The sequence below is a fragment of the Lates calcarifer genome, linkage group LG10 (genome assembly GCF_001640805.2).
Source record: "Lates calcarifer isolate ASB-BC8 linkage group LG10, TLL_Latcal_v3, whole genome shotgun sequence".
NCBI lineage: Eukaryota > Metazoa > Chordata > Actinopteri > Centropomidae > Lates > Lates calcarifer.
In genome coordinates, this window is record NC_066842.1 from 19,411,568 (window position 1) to 19,433,928 (window position 22,361).

At 42.0% G+C, this 22,361-nt stretch overlaps 1 protein-coding gene across 1 annotated transcript in view; it reads left to right on the top strand.

The window, feature by feature from the left end:
- mical3a (microtubule associated monooxygenase, calponin and LIM domain containing 3a) overlaps positions 1-22,361 on the top strand; it is an 88,949-nt gene that overhangs the window by 42,686 nt on the left and 23,902 nt on the right. Inside the window, 28 exon segments of the mRNA XM_051073524.1 lie at positions 1,255-1,659; positions 2,286-2,493; positions 2,652-2,768; positions 2,916-3,017; positions 3,721-3,876; positions 4,217-4,317; positions 6,316-6,573; positions 6,750-6,873; positions 7,282-7,409; positions 7,608-7,701; positions 7,813-7,842; positions 8,355-8,502; positions 9,898-10,094; positions 10,276-10,394; positions 10,485-10,547; positions 10,706-10,882; positions 11,845-11,946; positions 12,320-12,403; positions 14,140-14,250; positions 14,720-14,782; positions 14,988-15,101; positions 15,253-15,348; positions 15,776-15,889; positions 17,036-17,134; positions 18,390-18,494; positions 18,933-19,119; positions 19,716-19,810; positions 20,054-20,147. Coding sequence (XP_050929481.1) covers positions 1,381-1,659; positions 2,286-2,493; positions 2,652-2,768; positions 2,916-3,017; positions 3,721-3,876; positions 4,217-4,317; positions 6,316-6,573; positions 6,750-6,873; positions 7,282-7,409; positions 7,608-7,701; positions 7,813-7,842; positions 8,355-8,502; positions 9,898-10,094; positions 10,276-10,394; positions 10,485-10,547; positions 10,706-10,882; positions 11,845-11,946; positions 12,320-12,403; positions 14,140-14,250; positions 14,720-14,782; positions 14,988-15,101; positions 15,253-15,348; positions 15,776-15,889; positions 17,036-17,134; positions 18,390-18,494; positions 18,933-19,119; positions 19,716-19,810; positions 20,054-20,147 — 3,565 coding nt within the window. The 5' untranslated portion in view covers positions 1,255-1,380.

Consider the following 22,361-nt stretch of genomic DNA (forward strand, 5'->3'; position numbering starts at 1 on the left):
TACTGAACTTCAGAGGTGTCCCAATATGTCAAATTATTCATTAAATTCATATTTAGTTTATTTCCTAAGTGACGCTTATTCCTGGGATACTCTTTCAACATGTGAAATGGCAGAGAATAGTAAACGGTCCTGTTTGCTGAGCCGCTGTGAATTCCGAACAAGCAAGGCGAGTTTCTGCATCGTTGCCCTGGGAGATAGCACAAACCAGAGCTACCGCTTGGCTTAAAATGTGTTATTCAGCAAATAGACTTGATCAAACAAGTTTTTTTTTTTTTTTTTTTTTTTTATCGTCATCATCACATGTGTCACTGCGCTTTCTGACATTTCTTTCACCCTTTTCCTCTCCCATCATCTCTCCTCTGCTTGTTCTGATGTTGAGTGAAGCCGGTCCTTTTAAAGGCTGCTCATGCTGCTAAATACGGTCAGAGTTAGGGAGAGAGCTCATCAAGACATTCCAGCCATGACAGCTGAGCTACAGACGCCATAGAACATGAATGATCTCGTCCCCCTGGGGGTTGAAAAGCAGAACACATAAAGCTTTACTGCTCCAAGTCGTAGCAGGTAAAACAACAGCAAAACTCAACTCTCACTATCAGGAAGCTATAATAAACCAGTTACAGTGGAGGAAATTGTTGGTATTATCTGGGTTCTTCTTTCTATTTCCAGGATCATTTTTTGAATGTTTAGTTTCACAGTACTGTATTTTGGGGATGAACTGACTTATTTCCTGTGTCTGGAGTGATTCTGTGCCACACAGACATGTCTAAACACTTGTGCCCTGTGTGTTTCCTGTTTGGCTTTGTGTGGGTTCAGTGCCCTTCCTGTGTCCGGCAGCCTCATTCCTAGACAGGTGAGAGGTTGTTTGAGGTCGTGTTTCTGCAGAAGAATGGCATTAAAATACCTTTTTCCTGCTTGGATTGCTTGTCAGACAATTCATCATACATATGGTTTTTTATTTAGGGAAGTTTAAAGCCCATTTGATTTCGAGGACGCCCTAAGAGGCAAGTAGTCATAGGCAATCTCATCATCGCGTCCGTCATGAGATTCATATAGTCTCTAATTAAAGTCTCGGCTTATGTTGGATTGGACAGTGTTGATATCATTGGAGTATTCGAAAGCTGTAATCTTGTAAGTTTGCTTTTCTGCCCAATTGCAACATGTGGGAATGTTTTATACAGTACTAAACTTTGCTGTAGAAAGTTGAACTATCCTCCATGATTCATTCAGTTGTATTTCTCTCCCTCTTGTTGACAGAATGAAAATGCCTGAGGCCTGAGTTAAAGCCCTTCACCAGAGAGAGAGTGTGTTCCAGGGCTGGGGCTGGACCCAGAGACCCCTGCCTCGGGGGTGGGGGTGAAGGGCCCAGTGTGAGCCTGGACCATGGGGGATGGAGGCGCTGGTGCTGCTGGAGGAGATGGGGTGAACCTGTCCCATGCCCTGTTTGACAACTTCGTCCAGGCGACCACGTGCAAGGGCACGCTTAAGGCCTTCCAGGAGCTGTGTGAGCACCTGGAGGTCAAGCCCACTGAGTATAGGGTTTTCTATCACAAGCTCAAGTCCAAACTCAACTACTGGAAGGCCAAGGCGCTGTGGGCCAAGTTAGACAAGAGGGCCAGCCATAAGGAGTACAAGAAGGGTCGTGCCTGTGCCAACTCAAAAGTAAGGCTGCATCAGCAGAAACTTAAACTGATCCATTTATGGGTGGCTTTGTTGGTTGCTGGCTTCAGTTTCGGTGGGAACTAAAATTTGATCTTCGGTGGCAAGGAATAATGTAATCTGATGCTCATGTTTACCAGCCAGGCGGGTGTGATGTTGCTTTATATTGGTTTGTCACCTTCTCTGGGTTTCATTGTTTATTTACACACCCCAATTAAAGAGATAAGGCTGTAAAGATGCTCATATTATTATTGAAAAGTTGTCAAAGTGTCGAGTTGAAAGGCTTGTGCAGCTTTGAAATATGATTTACAAATATAATTCTCTCAGCTTAATCATCTGATAAAATCTTTGATATGAATACATTTGTGTTATTGTATCTCATTTTAAAATCAAATTTAAAGGAATTTAAAACACAAAAGAAGCACAAGCCACGTCTCATCAGAAAGTGGAAATGCACCTCTCCTAATTAAACAGCTAAAGTGTAATGGAGAGCTACATCGCGAGTGCTTTTTGAGAGGTGATGTGAAAGTGTTAAGAGGGCAGCCTCAAGTTTCAGTCTGAATATCTGTGTTTTCACGAGTATGCTTCTTACAGCTCATTTGTAATGATCTGTGTCTCTGTGTCTCTAGTGTTTGATTATTGGTGCGGGGCCATGTGGCTTACGTACAGCCATCGAGCTGGCTTTCCTGGGGGCCAAAGTGGTACTGCTGGAGAAGAGAGATGCCTTCTCCAGGAACAATGTGCTGCACCTCTGGCCCTTCACCATTCAGGACCTCAGGGGCCTCGGGGCCAAGAAGTTCTATGGGAAGTTCTGTGCCGGTGCTATTGATCATATCAGTGAGTACACGCGACAAATTTGACTCTCCCTTGCTTACACTACTTGAAATATAGGTGGTTTTTGCCTGTAGGTTTTGTTTGCCTTTGGAAGATGCATTTTGTGGTTGTGAAGTTCTTATCTCACTCGAGTTTTGTCTCTGCCTGACGTTGTATTGCAGGTATTCGTCAGCTTCAGCTAATGCTGCTCAAAGTGGCTCTCCTGCTGGGCATTGAGATCCATGTCAATGTTGAGTTCAAGGGTCTTATTGAACCCCCTGAAGATCAAGAGACTGAAAGTAAGTGAGTCAAGCTGCTGCCAGAACAGCCCAAGAAAAATGAATGGAAAGTGCACATGTGTTTTGTCAGAGAACGATCTGTCAGAGGCTCTAAGCCTGACTCTGTTGATGCATTTCTGTCTCATTACACATGCTGTGTTTTCTTAGGGATAGGCTGGAGGGCTGAGGTCCACCCCAGAACACACCCTGTCAGTGAGCTGGAGTTTGATGTCATCATTGGAGCAGATGGAAGGAGAAACACGCTACCAGGCAAGTCTGCGTGTACAGGCTGGGAGAAATGCATTAGTAAAGCAGATTTCCCCTGACTAAACAAGGGAAGCGCAAACAGCCCTATTTGTTTGTGCCTTCACGTGGACTTGGAGGTCAGTCCTAATGGTTATGATCTCACTCGTGTACAGCTGTGGTCGGGTGCCTGACCTCACTCCGTTCCTTGCGCATGAATGAGCATTTGTGCACATCTGTGTGTGTGTGTGTGTGTGTGTGTGTGTTTGTTTGTGTCTGGCTGTTGCGTCCAACTTCAGATAGTTGTTTGCTCTCCCAGCAGAGCAGAATAGGAATTGTTGAATTGGCTGTCTGTTTCCTCTATGAGCGTTTGGGCCTCACGCACAGCCACACTGGCAAAGGGAACCCCTGTGGAGTAGAGTACCATGACCCCTCTCTGTACTACTGACTGCAGCATTAATGAAGGGAAGCAGCAGGCTCCCTGTGGGATAACCATGAACTACACTGACACAGCTTAAAAAAGTAGAAGTTGTTTATGATACAGAACATCTGGCTGCATTCATGATGGACATTATGTATTTTCAGGGTTTGACACGATGTTAAAGCAAATATAAGTTCTCTCTTTTTCAGAAACTTTTTGAATTTGTGTTGCAGCTGTTTGTGCTCTGTGCACCCTGCTTCCTGACCTTCAGGTGACACGCTGTCTTGCTTTCCTCCCTGTAATCCCCAGGGTTTCGGCGCAAGGAGTTCCGGGGCAAGCTCGCCATAGCCATCACTGCTAACTTCATCAACAGGAACACAACAGCGGAGGCAAAGGTCGAGGAGATCAGCGGCGTGGCCTTTATCTTCAACCAGAAATTTTTTCAAGACCTCAGAGAAGCAACAGGTCTGCCTTTTATGTCATTAAGATATAGCATTAAACATATCAATTGTGGATATAAATGGCAAAAAATAAAGGTAAATGGGACAAATTATCTGTCCTTTGGTCACAGTTCTGAATTTGTCAGGTCACCCAATTAAAATGCTCAACATTCGGTTTGATGCCAAGCCAGTCCACTGTTTTTTGCTGACATGGCGATGTGCCTGGGGGCTTTGGTAATGTGCTCCGAGTCGCGTAATTGCTGCACTTGTCCTCCATAATGACGACATGACAGCCAGCTATGGCAATAAGGAAAGGGATTGTGCTTGGTATGTCAACAATACGTCTTTTTATTGGTCTTTTTTAGGTATTGACCTGGAAAACATTGTCTACTACAAGGATGACACGCACTACTTTGTGATGACTGCCAAAAAACAGAGCCTGCTGGAGAAAGGAGTCATTCTGCATGTGAGTGATCAAAGCCCAGAGCTCTGTGTGTGTGTGTGTGTGTGTGTGTGTGTGTGTGTGTGTCTGCGTGCGTGTGTTTGAGAGACAGTTGTTGAATCTCAGTTTGTCTCTCAGTAGTAGACATAAAAGCTATATGCACGCACAGACTGACAAAATAACAAGTCTGACTGTCTCCCTCTTTGTGTTTTGCTCTCTTTCATTCTTTCAGTCTTTTATTCTCTCTCTGTTTTTTGCCCAGTATCGGCCTAATGGTCTAACCAAGCCAACAGCGTTCAGGGAACAATCTGCCAACTCAAGCAGACTTACTGAGTGTGTGCGCACTCACTGTACATGGTAGTTTCCTTTCCCTGGCCACTTTCCACAGGAAACCGGAAAGACCTTTTTACATTTCTGTCTTCATGTACAAAGGTGTGCTGTGAGCATTTTTGTTTAACCTAGTCACCGTCATCACAGATAATTTTAGCTGTCTTACACAGACACAGGCCTTTTACATATTTTGGTGTTTGCCCCTGTGCATGTGTGTGCAAGTCTGTGTTTGTTTTCATGGTGAGCTGATGACATTAATGAGGCTTTGGTATACACTGAGGTCTGAACCCAGAGGGGAGTTGGAGTCAGCAGGCACATGTTAATGAAAAGGCATAATTTACTACAACTGGTTTTTAGTAGAAAGCTCCAGACGGATCCTGGAAGAGGAAGAGCAGTAGGGTTGGGAGAAGAGGCGGTGAGTCCACACAGTTCAAGGCAAATCAAAAAAAAAAACAACCCGCATTCATATCTTCGACTACCCTGCCCTTCCCCTCACCCGCAGTCACCACCAGCCCTGGCCGGGCCTGGTCTGGGCTGCCAGGCAGCTTGAAGGTGGAAGAATGTACCTCTCACCACCCACTATGAAAACATGTCACTTTGAAAGCATGCAGTGATTTGATGCTACATGTTGGAGAGACTTGTGAACAGCACAGTTCATTCCATTGCACAGTCGTTGTTGCACAGTCAAGTTATATTGGCTGTCACCTTAAAATTATAACTTACTGTAAGAATGTTGAGTTCTTTTTTTATGTTTTTAAATAGTCTTTCATTATTTCCAGGTGTCATTTTACTCTCTTTAAAGATATCTGTCATACTACCTTTTATAAGTTCACGTATCTGGTGAGCCTTTAGTTCTTTCTATTCATGCAGCATACCGTACAGTGATTTGCTCGTCACAGATAAGTAGCCTGTAATCATTGTACAATTATTTGAATGTCCAGTTCAAATCCAAGTTTAGCACAACACAACTTTGATCCCCACATTTATTGGCTTTTACAATAGCAGAGACGACATTTTATATTATTTTTCACAATTCTTTCTAGGAATTGTCTTTCTTAATCAGTTTATTCATTTTAGTTCTCAATATGCTCCCTGGGTGTACACTGACTCTGTCTGATGTGACTGAGATTTAGGATAAAGGTTACTTTTTTCCCTCCTCCACAGTCCTCCTCGTGGTTTGTGCTTCTTTGCTATTTTTTACACATGCTCTTCTGCTGCAAGAGTCTTGGACAGAATGAGTAAAATATGCACCTATAAGTCTGACCTATCAAGTGACTTCTTGTGTGCTATTCTTAAATATTGCACTCATTTGCTCTAGTCATGGATTTCTCCAACTGGAATAATCTTGTAAAAAGTAGCTGACGAGTGTCTGGAGTACCAGTCTTTCAGTCTGCACTTGGCTTAAGTGCAGGTGATGTTGCGTTGATATTATTTTGTCAGTCAGTTAACTTGACTGCAGAGAGAATTGGTCTCATCTGTTGTTTTGTTATTACACCTCATCATGTATTATTGCTCACCTCTTCAACTTAAGCTTTCTGCCGCAGCTGCAAACGAACCTTTCATATGCTGAGTGAGCCTCTTCCAGAACTGCTGATTTACCGAGCTGCAACTTTCTCTGGGCATCTCTACTTTTATTAGTTTTTATCTTAATGCCTCCTCTAATCTCATCTTGTTCTCTTATCTCTCCTGTAGGACTATGCAGACACAGAGCTGCTGTTGTCCAGAGCTAATGTAGACCAGGCTGCCCTGCTGTCTTACGCCCGTGAGGCTGCTGATTTCTCCACTAGCCACCAGCTGCCCACACTGGACTTTGCCATCAACCACTATGGCCAGCCCGACGTAGCCATGTTCGACTTCACCTGCATGTACGCCTCTGAGAACGCCGCCATGGTGCGTCAACGAAATGGCCACAAGCTGCTTGTGGCGCTGGTGGGAGACAGCCTGTTGGAGGTAAGAAATATGACAGAGGTTTTGACGAGACTGTGTTTTACTGTTTATTTCTTCTCAAGTTCAAGTTGTTCTTAAAGTCTTACGCAACAGTCCTACCCCCTTTTTGTTATTCTATATCCTCGGCTCGTCTGTGGCCATATTTGGTTATTGAACGTGGTGTTTGCTGTCGTCTCCAGCCCTTCTGGCCCATGGGCACTGGCATCGCTCGAGGCTTCCTGGCAGCCATGGACTCCGGCTGGATGGTGAAGAGCTGGGCTCAGGGAAAGACTCCACTTGAGGTGCTGGCTGAGAGGTGAGGGTGTGGAAACGCTGATACAAACACACCAAACTCAAACACTGCGCTCTGTTCTTGTACTCACATTCAAACTCTTATGCACGCACAGCCACACTCACGCACATGTTCCTCCTCTCTTCAAACACACCCTTTTATCTCCAAGTGCTTTACTAGGAAATGTGCCTGTACGTGATTTCAAGCATCAGTCCCACCTCTGCTTGTACTAATAGGATAAGAGGCTCTCATAAGAACTGAATGGAATGTGACTCCTCTGTTCTGCAGTAACTCTCTCTGCCATTTATTAAATGTTAATAAGATTTCTTTATGTATTGCCTTAGTATCCTCCTATGTATTCTTGCCACTAATAGCTCTCTGCTTGTACAGTGAATGGGATTATATTACATTTCCTAAAACGTTTTTCCTCTGTCTTTTAGGAGAGAGTATATACCGTCTACTGCCACAGACCACACCAGAAAACGTCAGTAAGAACTTCAGTCACTACAGCGTCGATCCTACCACACGCTACCCCAACATTAGCCTTAACTTCCTCAAGCCCAGCCAGGTGAGAATGGGAGCCAACAAGGACGGGTGTTATCTTTGATGCTGTTGCATCATCATACACGTAGTTTTCATAGTATAAATAAAAGGATACTCTAACTGCTCTATGAGACTGGAAATCTGAACATTTTTGTGGTTGTGTGTACATGTGATACCGTATGTTTGGGATTTTAGATAAGTAGTAATTATGTGCATGTTGCAGGTGCGGCACCTCTTCGACACAGGGGAGTCGAGGGAGATGCGCATTGAAATTGAAAATGTTATCAATGCGTCAACACCCAAACTGGCTAGGAATGGTTTGTATCCCTTGCATTTTATCAACACACCCTTAATATGCTTATATCAGTGTAGGATTTTGCTGCAATCACTGTTGCTGAAATGTAATAATGAAACTATTTTCACTCTAGAAAATTGCCTGCTTGACAAGCAGTTGCAAGGTAACATAAAGTCCACATGCATGGTGTTGCTTTTCAGGAATTCCTAATTAACAGTTTTAAAGTTTACCTGCTATATATTCATGAATGAATAATATGAAATGAATACTGGAATGATGGAACTTTGTGGATGGACTGATTGCAGCCTATAAAAATTCCTTTATATGTACTAACTTGGTCATTGATACTCTCCCTGGTTATATTCAGTATACTCCTAACCTCTCATTTGCATCCTTTTTCTCCTTTACATCAGTAAAATTTTTATATCTCATGGTTCATAATTCTTCCTCACTGGTTGGTTGAAACTTGTACTAACATGGATGATGAGGCCATGGATGACAAAACTTTATAATCCTATGCTCAACCTTGCCTGACCAAGGCCATGAGATTGCCCAGCAAGAGATGTGTAGTGCTTTCCAGAAAGAGTTTGTATTTCTTTGCCGTGTTTAATCCAGATTCTGTTCAAACTGATGCTTCAGTGTCGAGCCTTTCATTTTATCTTTCTGCCATACCAGAATCCATAGCTCGATCAAGCAAACTGCTCAACTGGTGCCAGAGACAAACGGAGGGATACAGGAATGTTAACGTGACAGACCTTACTATGTCCTGGAAGAGTGGTCTGGCCCTGTGTGCCCTCATACACCGGTACAGGCCGGATCTCATGTGAGTATCTGGAAGAAATACACAACAAACATGGATCACAGATAAGTATAGGTGGTAAATTTGTTTTCCAATTTGTAGACTATTGCAAACTCTGCCAAGTGTATCCCTTTGTGGTTAAGGGTGAAAGGGTTAAAACGGCTGTGGTGCCTGGAATGACTGGCCTGCTGTGTTTATGTGAGTTTGTTGGTTACAAATGATGTTTATTGTCTGGTTGGGACCTTGGTTTTGGACTGTTTATCACTGTAAATGAGGTGACAGCTACCAGTCATAATGGCCTCTAGGGTCACTTAAAGGAACTGTCCTCACATCCCCCTCTCCTCCCACACACACACACACACACACACTCACACTCACATATGCACACATAACCACTCCCCTTACCCTCACACACTCTATAAACAACACAGTCTCCATCCGCATTGCCTAATGTAGTTTGTTACCCTCTGGAGGCTATGTGGCAATTAACATTATAAGCTATTAGTGTCTGTGTCCTGCCTGACCTTTACTAAGGGGTGTAGCAGTTGTGCTCTGCTACCTTTGATAGGGCAGATGATGGGAGGAGAGGAGGATGACTGATGAGTAGAAGTACCTTGGGAAAACTGTTCACGTGTAAGCATGTGTAAGACTGATGCTCAGGATGACCAAGTGGAGGTCCACTCTTCCTGATGGATGTTCCAGTGCTAATGCTTTTAAATGGATGTGCAGTTGAAATGTATTGATGAGCCACGTTAATGGTATTGTCAGCTGCAGGATAATGACATTTCCGGTAAAGCTTTCCATAACATGTATAGTAGCCTGCTGTACAGAAATGCCTCTTCATTAGTGTTGGTAATGCAGGCTCACTGTCAGTTAATTTCCATTATATCCAGAACTGCTAGAGCTGCATCTGGAAAAAAATAGATTTGTCTTCTCTTAAGCCAAGATCATGTCCCCTAAGTCCCCCAGTAACAGCTCTTAATTAAATTTTTCTGATGTAAAATTTACTTTATGTTACAATATTCAAACACAGTGTGCTGTATATGGTGTAACACAGTCATGGGGTTCAAATAAAATATAATCACCTCCCAGTAAATGTACACAAAAATGGTGCAAAGTTGAGTTTGTTTCTAGTTTCAAAATGGCAGTTGGTAGCGAATGCTTATGCCAGAGAACAAAATAACAGAAAAAACAACTGTTAAATAGTGATATTATGTAGTCGTTCATTATTAAAACAAAAGAATCACAACCTAATTTGATATCAAAAATCAGAGATCAAGATCATTGAGATGTGTTTGTATTGTTTTGTGAATAGCTTTCTCTGTCTGTGCCTCATCTTTGACATTTGAGTTGCTGCTCTTATTGTGCCCCATCTCATTCAAACATGGTCTTTTGATCTTTCTCTCCTCCCGTGCTCAGTGACTTTGACTTGCTGGACGAGCGAGACCAGGAGAAGAACAACCAGTTGGGTTTCGACGTGGCGGAGAAGGAATTTGGCATCTCGCCCTGCATGACTGGCAAGGAGATGTCTTCTGTGGTGGAGCCAGACAAACTCTCTATGGTTATGTACCTCAGCCAGTTCTATGAGATGTTTAAGGACACAGTGCCACCTGGAGGTGAGAGAGGGTGATACAGTGGGACTGTTTGTTCTGTAATCTGGTTTTGGGAGGTGTCTGTAATTACAGAAGTGTCATCGTCTGACAGATGCTGTGACAACATAATTACCTGTAATCCTGAGAGGATTTTAAAGTGCCTTTTCTCGCTCATAACCTACAATCTTCTCTGTGGAATTCTCAGACAACCACAACTTGAGTCCTGAGGAGAAGGCAGCGCTAATAGCCAGCACCAAGTCTCCCATCTCATTCCTCAGCAAACTCGGTCAGAGCATAGCAATATCCAGGAAACGAAATCCAAAGGTCAGCTTCTTCTTAAAAAGTCAAAAATGGCACTCCACCATTTCATTGTTTTGCCTGGGATTAAAATAACTCAACACATGTCATCAACAGGACAAAAAAGAGAAGGATGTTGACGGTTTGGGGAAGAGAAGGAAAACCAGTCAGTCTGAAGATGTGAGTAGTTCTGACAGCAAAGCGTCTCAGATGTTGATTTTGTGATTATTGTTTGAGCAGTCTATCCAACCAGAACAGACTAATTAATCCCACAAGACTGACAGCGGTAGGCAAAAAAGACAACCCCAAAACAAACAGTTTTCCCTATTTTCCGGCAGGAGGAGGTATCCAGGACTGGGCGTGACGACAGGCCGTCTGTCCCCGCTATCCTGTCTGAGAGAAAAATGGACTCTGCTGCTGTGGGGAACCACAACAAAGTCAAGGTCATGGCCACCCAGCTACTTGCCAAGTTTGAGGAGAATGCCCCTGCCCAGCCCACAGGACTCAAAAGACAGGTATGGAGGAAGTCACGTGGTTCATTTTGTGGTATTACAGCTGTGGGGAGGGGGGGTAAGCGTTTTTCCGTGAGGGGAAGATGAGGCAATGGGGGAGAAATGTTGAGACTTTGTAGGTGTTCCAGTTACTTTTTGCACACTCATTGTGGTTTGTTTCTCTTTACAATGAATATTTGTAGATTTCATATTGTGCGACAGGGTCTCTAGTCTCATGATGGATGAGCTGTAGGCCACTGTATTAATGAGTTCAGGTCCAGAATGCTAATATCGGTCAGGCTGGGTATTGTTCCTAGGTCATGTGCAGTAGGCGGCCTCACAGTGCTGACTGGGCTTGGGCTCGGGTGAATTGGTTTGCCAAGCACTGGTTTTCTTTGCTACTGAGGACCAACAGAGCAGTGGGAGGGAGATGTGGGCTGCGGGAACACAAGGCAGTATTGTTGATGGAGAGAACGACGACTCTCAGCTGTTGCAGTCTGAGAAAACATCTTGTTGCTGTGTGACTTGAAATGGCTTCTTCTGAGTTTATGTTTTTATTTAAACCTTACGTGTTTATTGCTTTTGCCATCATGTCTATAAAATAGCTGATTATATGATTAGGTTACTCCAAATGCAGCAGTTTCCTGGCTGAACATATGTGTGTATTTCCTCTCTTTCCATTTATTATTGATGTGTATTATGCATGACATTTACCATGTTATATCTCTAAGCGCTGTTATAAATGTTACACCACCTCCCCCTGCATGATCTTCTTATGACTCTGTGTCATTTCCTTATTAGTATTGAACACTTATTTTCCAACCACTGTGTGACCGCTGTGCGCCTGATTCACTTCCTTTTTTTCCATTTTTCTCTCTCCTTGCCTCCACCTCCCCATCATGGACCATTTCATGATGCCTTGCATGGTTATTCTGGCCCTCTTACTGGCCACTCTCGCTGTCACTCATCTTCACTTGGCCACGAAGGGGGAGTCTCTGCCCAATCTGGACCGCCTTTTGCCCCCTTCCCCGCCCCAAACCCCTGTGAATGAGCCAGTGCGCCTGGCACCTGTCCCAGCATGGCGAAAGGTAAAAGAGTGGAACTGCCCCACCCTTATCTCCTTAGAGACTAACCGCTAGACTGACCAGCTAACCATATGTCCCTGTGGTGTGTCATAGTGGGGAAAGCTGCTTTGTGTTGACTAGTACTAGTCTGAGCCGTATTTTCTCTGTAGACAGACTGCAGATCTGTGTCAATGTCAGATTTGGTGGAATTAACTCAATAGCACAGGTGCTTGCCTTGGAGGTGTGTGGTGTAGTTAACAAAACTGTCTGAGTGTGTTTTAACTTGTCAGTCAAATAGCTGTGGAGCTTTGTGTGTGTTTGTGTCAGAGAGAGAAAGACATAAGAGTGCACCACTGTCATGGTCTCTCTCCTCCTTGCTTCTCCTGTCCTGGTTCAGCGACGCACACAGCAGCAGGAGCAGCTGAGCATTCGCTACAAAGAAATGATCAAGTGTCAGACTCTGCCCGGCAAAGGGGAGCAGGTACGCTAGCCTGGTAGTCTCCTCTCAACTCCTTTCACATCCCATGAAATCCAGGTCTCACCCTTTTACAGATGAAAATGGATTCCACTCCAGAGGCAGGCAAGAGGGGAAGGTAGCTTCGCCTGAGCCAGGCGACATCTTGTGAGAATCATTTTGCAATATGAGATGCTGCAAAACACCCACTTAGAGCAAATTGGGCCCCAGGCAGATCAATCAGGGAAACACGAGTGTTTAGATTGTTACATGACTTCAGAATCTTGTCAACAGCTGTTTAAAGTGGGTGTTACAAATACAAGATAAAAACATGGCCTGTTGTTTTGCCTCTGATATTAATTTTGCTGGATAGTTTAGGAGAGTGTTGCAGGATTTTATGGGGAAATAGAAATAGTCTCCCAAAACAGGTCATTAGTAGGCTGATTCGAATTTATAGGTAAAGACCATTTATACCCCATAAAGTGGTAGGTTTGTCTCTTTAGATGTAGGAAGGGTTCATGTTCATGTTCAAAATACAACAGTAAAAATGACAATGCCGATATATAGGAAATGTTACCTAGCTATGATATTCAAAGCACAAAATGGCATTTACATAATAATGTGCATGGGTGCAATGGGCAAAAAAATGAGGTTGGATAAGGGAGAAAAAGAATGGGTGGTCTTCTTCTATGATGTCTACCACCCCCCTTTTTCTTGTTGCATTTGCCTACTACTTTTTTATGACTTGTGAGCTCCCGTTAAGGCTTCCATTCTCCAAATGTTTCAGCTCTCCCTATGGAAGTAAATACGGTTGAGCTTACTATTTTATTAGCCCGCAATCCTGCTCATACGCGCACAGGCATGTTGCATACAAAGAAATAAGAACCAGTGCTACATCCACTCCTGCAGCCTCAGTAGAAGACCAGCTGCCCTGCCATGTCGTCACCCTGCTTTACTGTTTTCCCTTGTGAATAACGAGTCAGCATGGTTAAGTGCCAGAACCAGCTGCTGAAGTTGTCTTATTTTTTTTTTTGTCTTGTCACTAGATTAAGCATTTGCATCACATACATTGATTTAAAGCCTCAAGCTCTGCTTTATAAGGGATTTAATTCGCTGCTGTCCTTAATTTTCCTCTCACCGCACAGCAAATGTCTTGCTGCGGCATAAATTAGCTGAAAGTCAGATGTAAAGACGGGAAGTAATCGTGATAAGTACTGAGTGTTTAAGATCAAGTTTTCTTAAGCCACTCTTACATTCAGTATATTATTTTATTTGCTCTCTTTTCGTAAAGTAAATCTCATCAGCCTTAAACTTTATATATCATAGTTAATTACAGCACTGTTAAAGTAGTTTCTCTTGTCTCCCTGACAGCCATAGGACTATATATTTTTAGTGTTTTATTTTGCCATATACACTTTGTGGGTGGTCTTTTTTTTCAGGGAATGTGTAAGGAAACGTGTGTCCCAGTGTCTCAGGCATTGCTAATGGTGCTTGTACTGTATTGTAAGTGAACCTAACCAGGTGCAGTAAAACACCACACTAATGCTATTAACCAAATGGATTACTAATTTGGTGTTGAGAGTATATGCAGGTATTTTTAATAGTAATTTCTCTTGGTTTTACAAGAATTTGAAAGCATTCAAATGTATTATCCAACTTTGAATGACAAAGAGCATAAGCATTAATCTTAGCACTATCTCATCATTTTCAACCTCATCATCATCTTCTGCTCAATCTGCTGTTCCTGTTCCTCATCTCTCAAGGCCAGAAGTGGTGCAGACCAACTGTCCAGCTCGGGCTCTCGGAGCTGCCCAAAGAAAACCATTCTGCTCCCTTCTTCCTCCTCCACTTCCTCGCTCTCTCTTCACTCAGAGGTGACACACAGTCTGCTGTATCTGTCTGTTTGTGTCTGTCTATCTTTGCCATAAATCCCTGGCAAATCCATCAAGTGCCCCCGTACTCCCTGTTTTTATCTCCACGACGAGTCTCCTTAATTATGTCTGCTGTACCTCAGATTTGACCTCTGAAGTATGCAGCGCCAGTACAAACAAAACGCTGCATTTCCCCAAGTGAACTTCCTAGAGAGGTCACAGTCTTGTTTACTTCCCCATAAGTGGTTAATGTGTGTGATTATCAGAGGAGCTGCTTGTTTTCGTGATGAAGGGTATGTTGGTGGGATGTGACGGCTTGTAAATAAATGTAGACTCGGGGGACGTTGGGTAGTTTTAACTTATTGTCAAGTGCTGTCAGAGATTCTAACAAACTATCCTCGAAAGCCACAGTCAGTCAACAACTCCTTTTTGAAAACCAAAGTATTAATACATGCCCATTTCTGCCTTCAAGCCTTTACGTAAAAGTCCGGAAGAAGAGGAGCTTGAGTACTACGAAAGGCCTCAGAAATACGGGGTAGAGTAAATGAGTGCTTGCATGGATACGTATTCAGCATGTCACTGTTCTGTCTGTTGTTTATTAGAATCGTTTAATGAGATAATGGTTGGAGTATCAGTATGGAACAAACCAGAATGTCCCTTGTGTAAACCACAGTATTAAAAGCATTCAGCCATTAGCTACACCCACTCAGCATCAAGTCTCAATAGAGCTTCCTTGGCAGGAATGGAAGCCGCTGCACCTGACAGACCCAGGACCGATTCACATACCTGGTATACAGGAGAGGGCTGACCGCCTAATCTCAAAGTTTAAGGGCAAACCTGACAAGCCACCAAAGGTGAACACCGTGCATGGACGTTTTTCTGCGATCCTGGTTTCCAGTGTGAAGAGTGTTTTTTAACTTGTGGAAAAAAATGCTGTTAGTGTGCATTTGCACTTGCTTTCAAGTCTAATGCTCTCTTTCAACCATCCTTCTTTTCTCTCTGGAGCCTAAGAGAAAGCCATCCCGTTTCTTTTTAGAGCAGTGGCACTTGGCCCGAGGCCTTACTGAGAGTCCACTGTCCTCTCCTGACTCTTCCAGAAAGGTTAGGTTTTTGGTGCTGTGGACATATCACCCTCTGTCGTACTGAGAAATAACCTCTCCAAAGTAAAGAAACCTTTTCCTTTGAGCTGAAGACATTACTTGTAGGCTCACTGGAGCTTGTTCAGCTCTTGTTTATTTGTCTCAAGTGAAGTCTGTTGTTTTGCCAGTTATTTCTGCTAGATATCCTTACTAACTGCAGGGCATTGCTTTCATAGTTTACCTACTCAGGCTTACATTACTACATAAATTAAAGACTCCCAGCAGGGACTATGAAAACAATGGCTTAACAAACCATCTATGGTCTGTACCACAATGACAAGCTGTTTGGAGGCGAGATTGTTTTTGGAAAACCACCAAAAAGACAAAGAATAACTACATTTTCCTCCTCATACATCCCTTTGGTGATTGAATCATCTATTTCTCTGCAGGAGCCAGCAGGGCCTCTGCATTCTGATGACCAAATGCCCTTATATGTGCTTAGTATTCAGGAGAGGGCTGAGCAACTTGCCTCTCACTTTGAGGGCAAGCCAGTTGGACCACAGGTGAAATTTCTCTATAAATAAAGACAGCTGATTATAAGTTTAATATTTCTACATGTTGATAAAGGAACACAAGTTTCTGGAAGGCTTGCTCTGTTGGTCAACTTTATCCTTTTTTGGAGAAGACACCAAAGTCGCTATTGTTAGATGAAACTTGTGATTACAGCAGAATGTAAATAAGAACTCACAGTAACTAAATGGTAGATTAATGAAAAGGATTTATGGAAGTTTTGTAATGGATGGATACAAATTGACGCAAAAACCTTACAACCTACCTTTTTTTAAATGCAGTAAATGCATCATGTATTTGACGGTTTGTTCCTTAAGAGAGATCTAAATATATACTGTTAAGTGTAGTATTAATGAGATTTCATCATTAAACAATATGAATACAGTTAAAAATAACACAAACTAAAAAACAGAAACTAAGGTTTTTGTAGTCCCAGCCACCACTTACTTAGCTATTTATACTAACATACTAGCATTAGCAGCGAGAGGAAAACGCATGAGCAATTTTGATGAGTGAGGTAAGTTTATTTGCTATTTGCACAATTGCAGACAGGAATATAATTAAAAAGAAGAAACATAAACAGCACAGAGTCTATACTGAATAAAGATGTCAACCAGCAGTGTATGTTAATGTGTCAGCGTTGAGAGCTAAGCACATGAGTAATTTTAATATTTGAGGTATGTTTATTTGCCATTTCCTCTAGTGCAGAGATAGGAATATTAGGTTACGTTTGAGACATGTTCATGCACATTTATTCATCATTTACACAGGTGTAGATTTAGAGATATTATTGAAATAGAGAAACATAAAAACAGAGGTTACATTGACTAAAAAAGTAATGTTTGCATATTGGTTGATGTATACTTGTGTTGGCATAGAATAGAATTTCAGAGGGAATAAAGCTGACCAACAGTGCTGTTCTACCTATTTAAGGAAATGGGGCAAAAGAGAAATCAAATGATGTAAAACTTATGTTAAAACAAATAAGCAAAGTAACAAACAAAAAACACAGCAACAAAAAAACTACTTTTCTATTGGTAGATGTTCATTTTAGATTCTTAAACTGTTAACATTTTTTCATGTACCTTTTTAACATTACTACACATCTAACTACTCTCCTCTCCTCCTCTTTTGTGGAGCCTAAGAAAAAACCCTCACGTTTTTTTATGGAACAGTGGCACCTGGCCCGAACCCAGAGTTCCCCTGATTCTCCCTCCTCCTCTGACACCTTGAGACAGGTAGTCACTTCATGCTTGGAGGGAATGGAGTGTGGTGATGCTAACACGCTACACCTGCACTGGGTCTTTCGGGAAGATGCATCGTCTCACTTAGTTGCAAAAACTGCTTAACACGGCTCAAGTTCACCTGAGACTTAAAAGCTGGCTGCTTGTTGTGAAATCTGAGGAAACTAATTTGCAACCTGTTCATTGTTTACTGTGGTTGTTATGGTAAATATGTGGGTGAGTAATCCATCCCCGTGACTCTATCTGATATCAGTATTAGGCGTGCTTGAACTTAATTATAATTTCCACTGTTATTTTGCCAAAAGCATCCCTAGTAGTTGTTTTGGATTGGAAGAGCAGCTTGGCAGCAAAAATCTCATCTAGTGTAACTCCCATGCTGACAAGCACAGTTCCAACTGTGGCAGAGTAACAACTTAGCAATGCAGTGGGACTGCAGCAGAGCAAAGCGTGCTCAAATCTCATCCACAGTAAGAGATTGGGTTTGCCTCATACTACATGTGACGTCAATTGTTCTTCTCTGAAGGATCAAAAAGGTTTTTGTTTTTTATGTTTTTTCGTTTTAATGGATTCAAGCCTAATCCTGGTATAGAATAAATCAGGATTTAAACTACAAATGGTTTCATATGTTGACTGCTCACTAAAATCATTTAGAATGGAAATTTCCAGCATTTTATTTCATTAACATTAATTGTTCAGTACAGCAGTGCAGTGTGAGTGCCTCTGTGTGTGTGCATGTGAATGAAAAATGCAAGATTGTTTTACACGAGTGTGTAAGTACACATGTTAATTTACATGAACAGATTATATAATAGGAACGCAGGTCCGCTCAGTAGCTGTTGTCTTTCATATCACTGGGATAGTTAATCTTATTTTATAATGTCTGAAATCCAATAATACTCTTTGTTGGCAAGTAAATGCACCATGAAGCTTGTGGAATAACTTGTTTGACTGAGGGCTGAATTTTTTATCAGCTTTGTTTTTATAAGCTACAGTATGTTTGGTTTGCAACTAGTTAGGTGTGGCTGCCAGCACATCTAAACACTTGATCACTCAAGCATGGAAACATTGCTTTGCGATGTCAGACACTATTGTTTGAAACGTCCTCTGTGTTTAAACACTTGTTGCTATGCTGAGTGATCTCCTCACACACACTCTCCATCCATCTGTTTTTCATGTTCTTTCTTTTTCATCCATCATTTTCTAATGTTTGTCCACCTGTCTTTTTTTTTTTCCCAAATGCTGGTAATAGCGCTATGTAAGGATGTACACAGGGGGAGTTAGCTCATTGGCTGAGCAGATAGCCAATCAGCTTCAGTCAGAGGACCTCAAGCCCCTACCTGAAAAGAGGGATTTGGTAAGCACGCTGTCCCAGGGGTAGAAGGCGGCATGTGGCTGCACAAATCAAATGCCTCACTTGCCACTTGAGAGTGTTGCTTTGTATAATGATATATGGTTGTTACATTGATGTGTTAGTTTTATGTCACAGTTGAAGCTTGATCCATCTCCCTTTACCTGTCGAATGTGTTTGCTTGAAAAGTTTGGACTACCCTCGTGTTTGTAGGTAATTTGCACAGTGATAAAAGAGATGTTTTTTTTTTTTAAACTGCACATCCTTGTTCCTAATGATAAATAATCTTTGACTTGTTGTGATGTGGTTATTAGATTGTAGTGGCCTGGTGAGACTGACTTGATAATGTTTACTAAATCTTTGATGTGCTCAAGCCTCTCCTCTCCATTCCTATATTTTTCATTTTTCCTCCAAAGCTGATTAAATGCTCTTATCTTTCCACAGGGCTCTCTTAGAAAAGAGTTCCCCGTCAACATCGGAGGCAGCGACGTTTGCTTCTTCTGTCGAAAGCGTGTGTACGTGATGGAGAGGCTGAGCGCAGAGGGGAAGTTCTTCCATCGCAGCTGCTTCAAGTGTGACTACTGTGGCACCACTCTACGACTGTCCTCCTATGCCTTCGACGTGGAGGATGGTACAAAGATTTCTCTTTTGATTGTTCCATCTATATAACATCTGTCAGAGTGTTTTAAAACATTAAATGCAGATGAAATAAATGGAACTTGTCTTTTCGCTTAATTATCACAACCTCAGAGTGGTAGTATCAAAACAGACACCACAACCTCCCACTCTTCCCATGGATGAATTGACTTAAAGCAACGCATAAACTGTACAAAATTTCACAACCAAAAGAAATTTCACCACTTGCTTTTCGAGTTATGATATGACCTTACATTATATTACAATGACCCCCAGAGATGAGTCTCATGATTCCATATTTTCCCTGTCTGGGAGGTGTCTATTGTGCTCAAGAACAGGCAACAGATTGTTCAGTGAGACAGAATAGCTGTTTCAGAGTTAGTCGTGGGACTGAAACCCACTGATGCTCTGAAATGAGATGAAAAGGGGAGATTTATTTTAGATTCTAAATGACAAACATGGAGTTTGCTTCTGCAGAGCAGATAAAAATAAAGCCTGCGGACTCTGTGAGGTGAAATTTACAGAATATGCAATGTGTATGTCTCTGCATTCAATATGTCTGCTTATTTTCTCTCTCTCTGTCTCCTGCAGGGAAATTTTACTGCAAGCCCCACTACTGTTATCGACTGTCTGGCTATGCTCAGAGAAAGAGGCCTGCTCCCTCCCCTGCTCCAATCACAGCTAAGGTACTTGTTTTCATTTACTTGATGAAAATTGGTGGAAAATCAAGTTTGAATTGCAGTCAATGAAAAAATTAATTGTTTGGTTTATCTTCAAAGTGCAGTACTTAGGTACATGAGTTAACATGTGGGAGGCAAAGTAGTATATTGACTAGAGAACCTTTTTATCTCTCCTTTTGTGCCTTTTGTATTAGAACATATGTGGACACTTTTCTGAAATTGACCGTATCTATCTCTCTATCTTTGCAGGAGAACCAGGCACCCCAAACTCCTACGGTGACCGTAGATGCCCCCGGAAGGGCGATGGCAGCGGCAGCCGCGTCGGCCGAGCTCCAGCCCTCAGGTACCCCACTTTCCTCTCTTGCTGTGGCAGTTGCGCCCTGCCGTCTGGCCATGGGCGTGGGAGTTCCACTGCGTACCCTCCGCCGCACGCTCTCCTGGACCTGCCACCAGGTGGCACACAACCCCCTAGATTCTCCCTTCCTGTGTACCTACTGCATCTACCTCTTCTGCTGTTTCACCATCAATGTCCTGCTCAACCTCCTCTAGCATGACTCTCTTGCCCCTCCTTCCTTACTTCCTTTTACTCTTTGCCAACTAATATCAGTTGGACTGTATAGATTATAGCTGATTGTATTGACTCACTGACCCTGCAGAGTGTTCACGTAGATTTTGTGAGTCTTCGTCTCAGTGATTGCTTTATTCCTTGAAGATGCAGCATTCTTTCTGTCACTGTTAGCAGCCATTTTATGACTTGTGATTGGCAGAGGTAGTTAAGAAGCTCTCTTGTAGAATAATTGTAGAAGTGAATGGTGCATCTCATCCTTATTTATTTTTTTTTCTTGGCTTGGAAATTAGAAAGAGTTGGTCAGAGTTCCTTCTGGTCAGCTCTCCAGGCAGAAATATTAACCCTTTGTATAACTCTGATTCTGTTCAATAATCAGTTAAAATTTGGCATATAGCAGTACATTTATACATCCTAATTTAATTATTTAGCTAAACATGATTTTTGGCTGCCTGTGTTTTAATGAAAAGCCAAGCTTTTTTCTTTTGTGATTGTAACCTCTAGTGGCCTGTGACTGCTCTCTTTTACCTCGACCTCCTCCTGTGTGATGTGTTTCTTTTAGAGCCTGCTTTGTGATGTGTTTCTTCCTCTTTGTAAGCTGTTTTGCACCTACTGTATCCCTCTTACTGAACTCACCGTACTGTGATGAAGTGCCTGTACCAGTGCTTTTGTGAGCTTTACCTTTCCCCCTCCTATCAGAGCAGCTTAAAACTGAGAGCTCTACTAGTGCTTGAATCAGTGCCTGTGATTGGTTCTCCTGTGATTTTTCACTCCTCTGTCATGCCTTCTCGGCTGCCCTGTCCTCCTGCATCCCTCAGCCTCTCACCCCTGACAGATTGCTGCTAAGATCTACTTGTGTTTGCTCAGTATAGTGCATCTTTGCTGCCTTTATTGCTTTGCATATTATAGTTTAATATAATCAGAGACTAGAAAGCGCTAAAATGGGTAGCTTGATAAGATTCACATAAAATGAGTAATTGGAATTTAAGTAAATAAAGTTTAGGCCTGCTGCATTGTGTGGCAAGTGTAGTATTATACATTGAAATAGTCACTCATAAATACTGTAATAATACTATAAAATAGGTAACATTTATGTACAATACTAACAAAATTAAAGAATTACTTTTGTCATTAAAGATAGGCATCATGCAATACAATAATCAGAAGATTATCCTCTGGTAGTAATACATAATAAGTCCATCACTCTAGACCATATAGTAAAGGGACGTCAAAATAAAACTGATGTTTATTAAGTAATTCAGAAATCTCTTTGTCATCACTATTCATATTATTTAGTAAACCCCATGATATAATTAATGATTGTCATTATTTAAAACATTGATGAGACATATAAGCATGTAGGAAAGCCGAAAACTGTGCACACTGCATTTGTCAGATCCAGGGTCGCTTTAGCCCTTTAATTGTTCGGGTTGGTCCTAATGGAAAGGTAAAGTATCAAATTTAAACTGACTGCGTAGTTTTCTTCACAGCCGTCCTGTATTTTCAGGCAAGTTGCGTTGTTGAGAGAAAGAAAAGGAAAGTATTTCAGCTGTTCGACCACATTCCTTGTCTACATGAAATAACGTACATTATGCTACAGTATCAAATATCACACATTCATTGTCACACCTAGTTTGTCTTATTTTTTTAGTGGGATTTACAGTGGAGTCATTGCTAATGGCAGTTGTAATTGGAAGGCAACTGTATCTCTGCTTAAGTGAGTGGAGGGACAACAAGTGTGGTATAATGTATAAAGCACTTGTTTTTATCCATTCCACTCACAGTCACCACTACCCAAGTCATTTGAAAGATACACTTCGGAAATTACAGTTTTAAGATTTGCTTCTCAGGATGGGAAAAAGGCAAGGCACCAACCTTGTACCAATAACTGTAGTCTAATAGAAATATTTTAGAGTGTTAAACTTATTTGTGTTTGTTGATAATATTTGCTGTAGGAGAATAATTTAACGCAATAAATTCAGTTGTAGATCT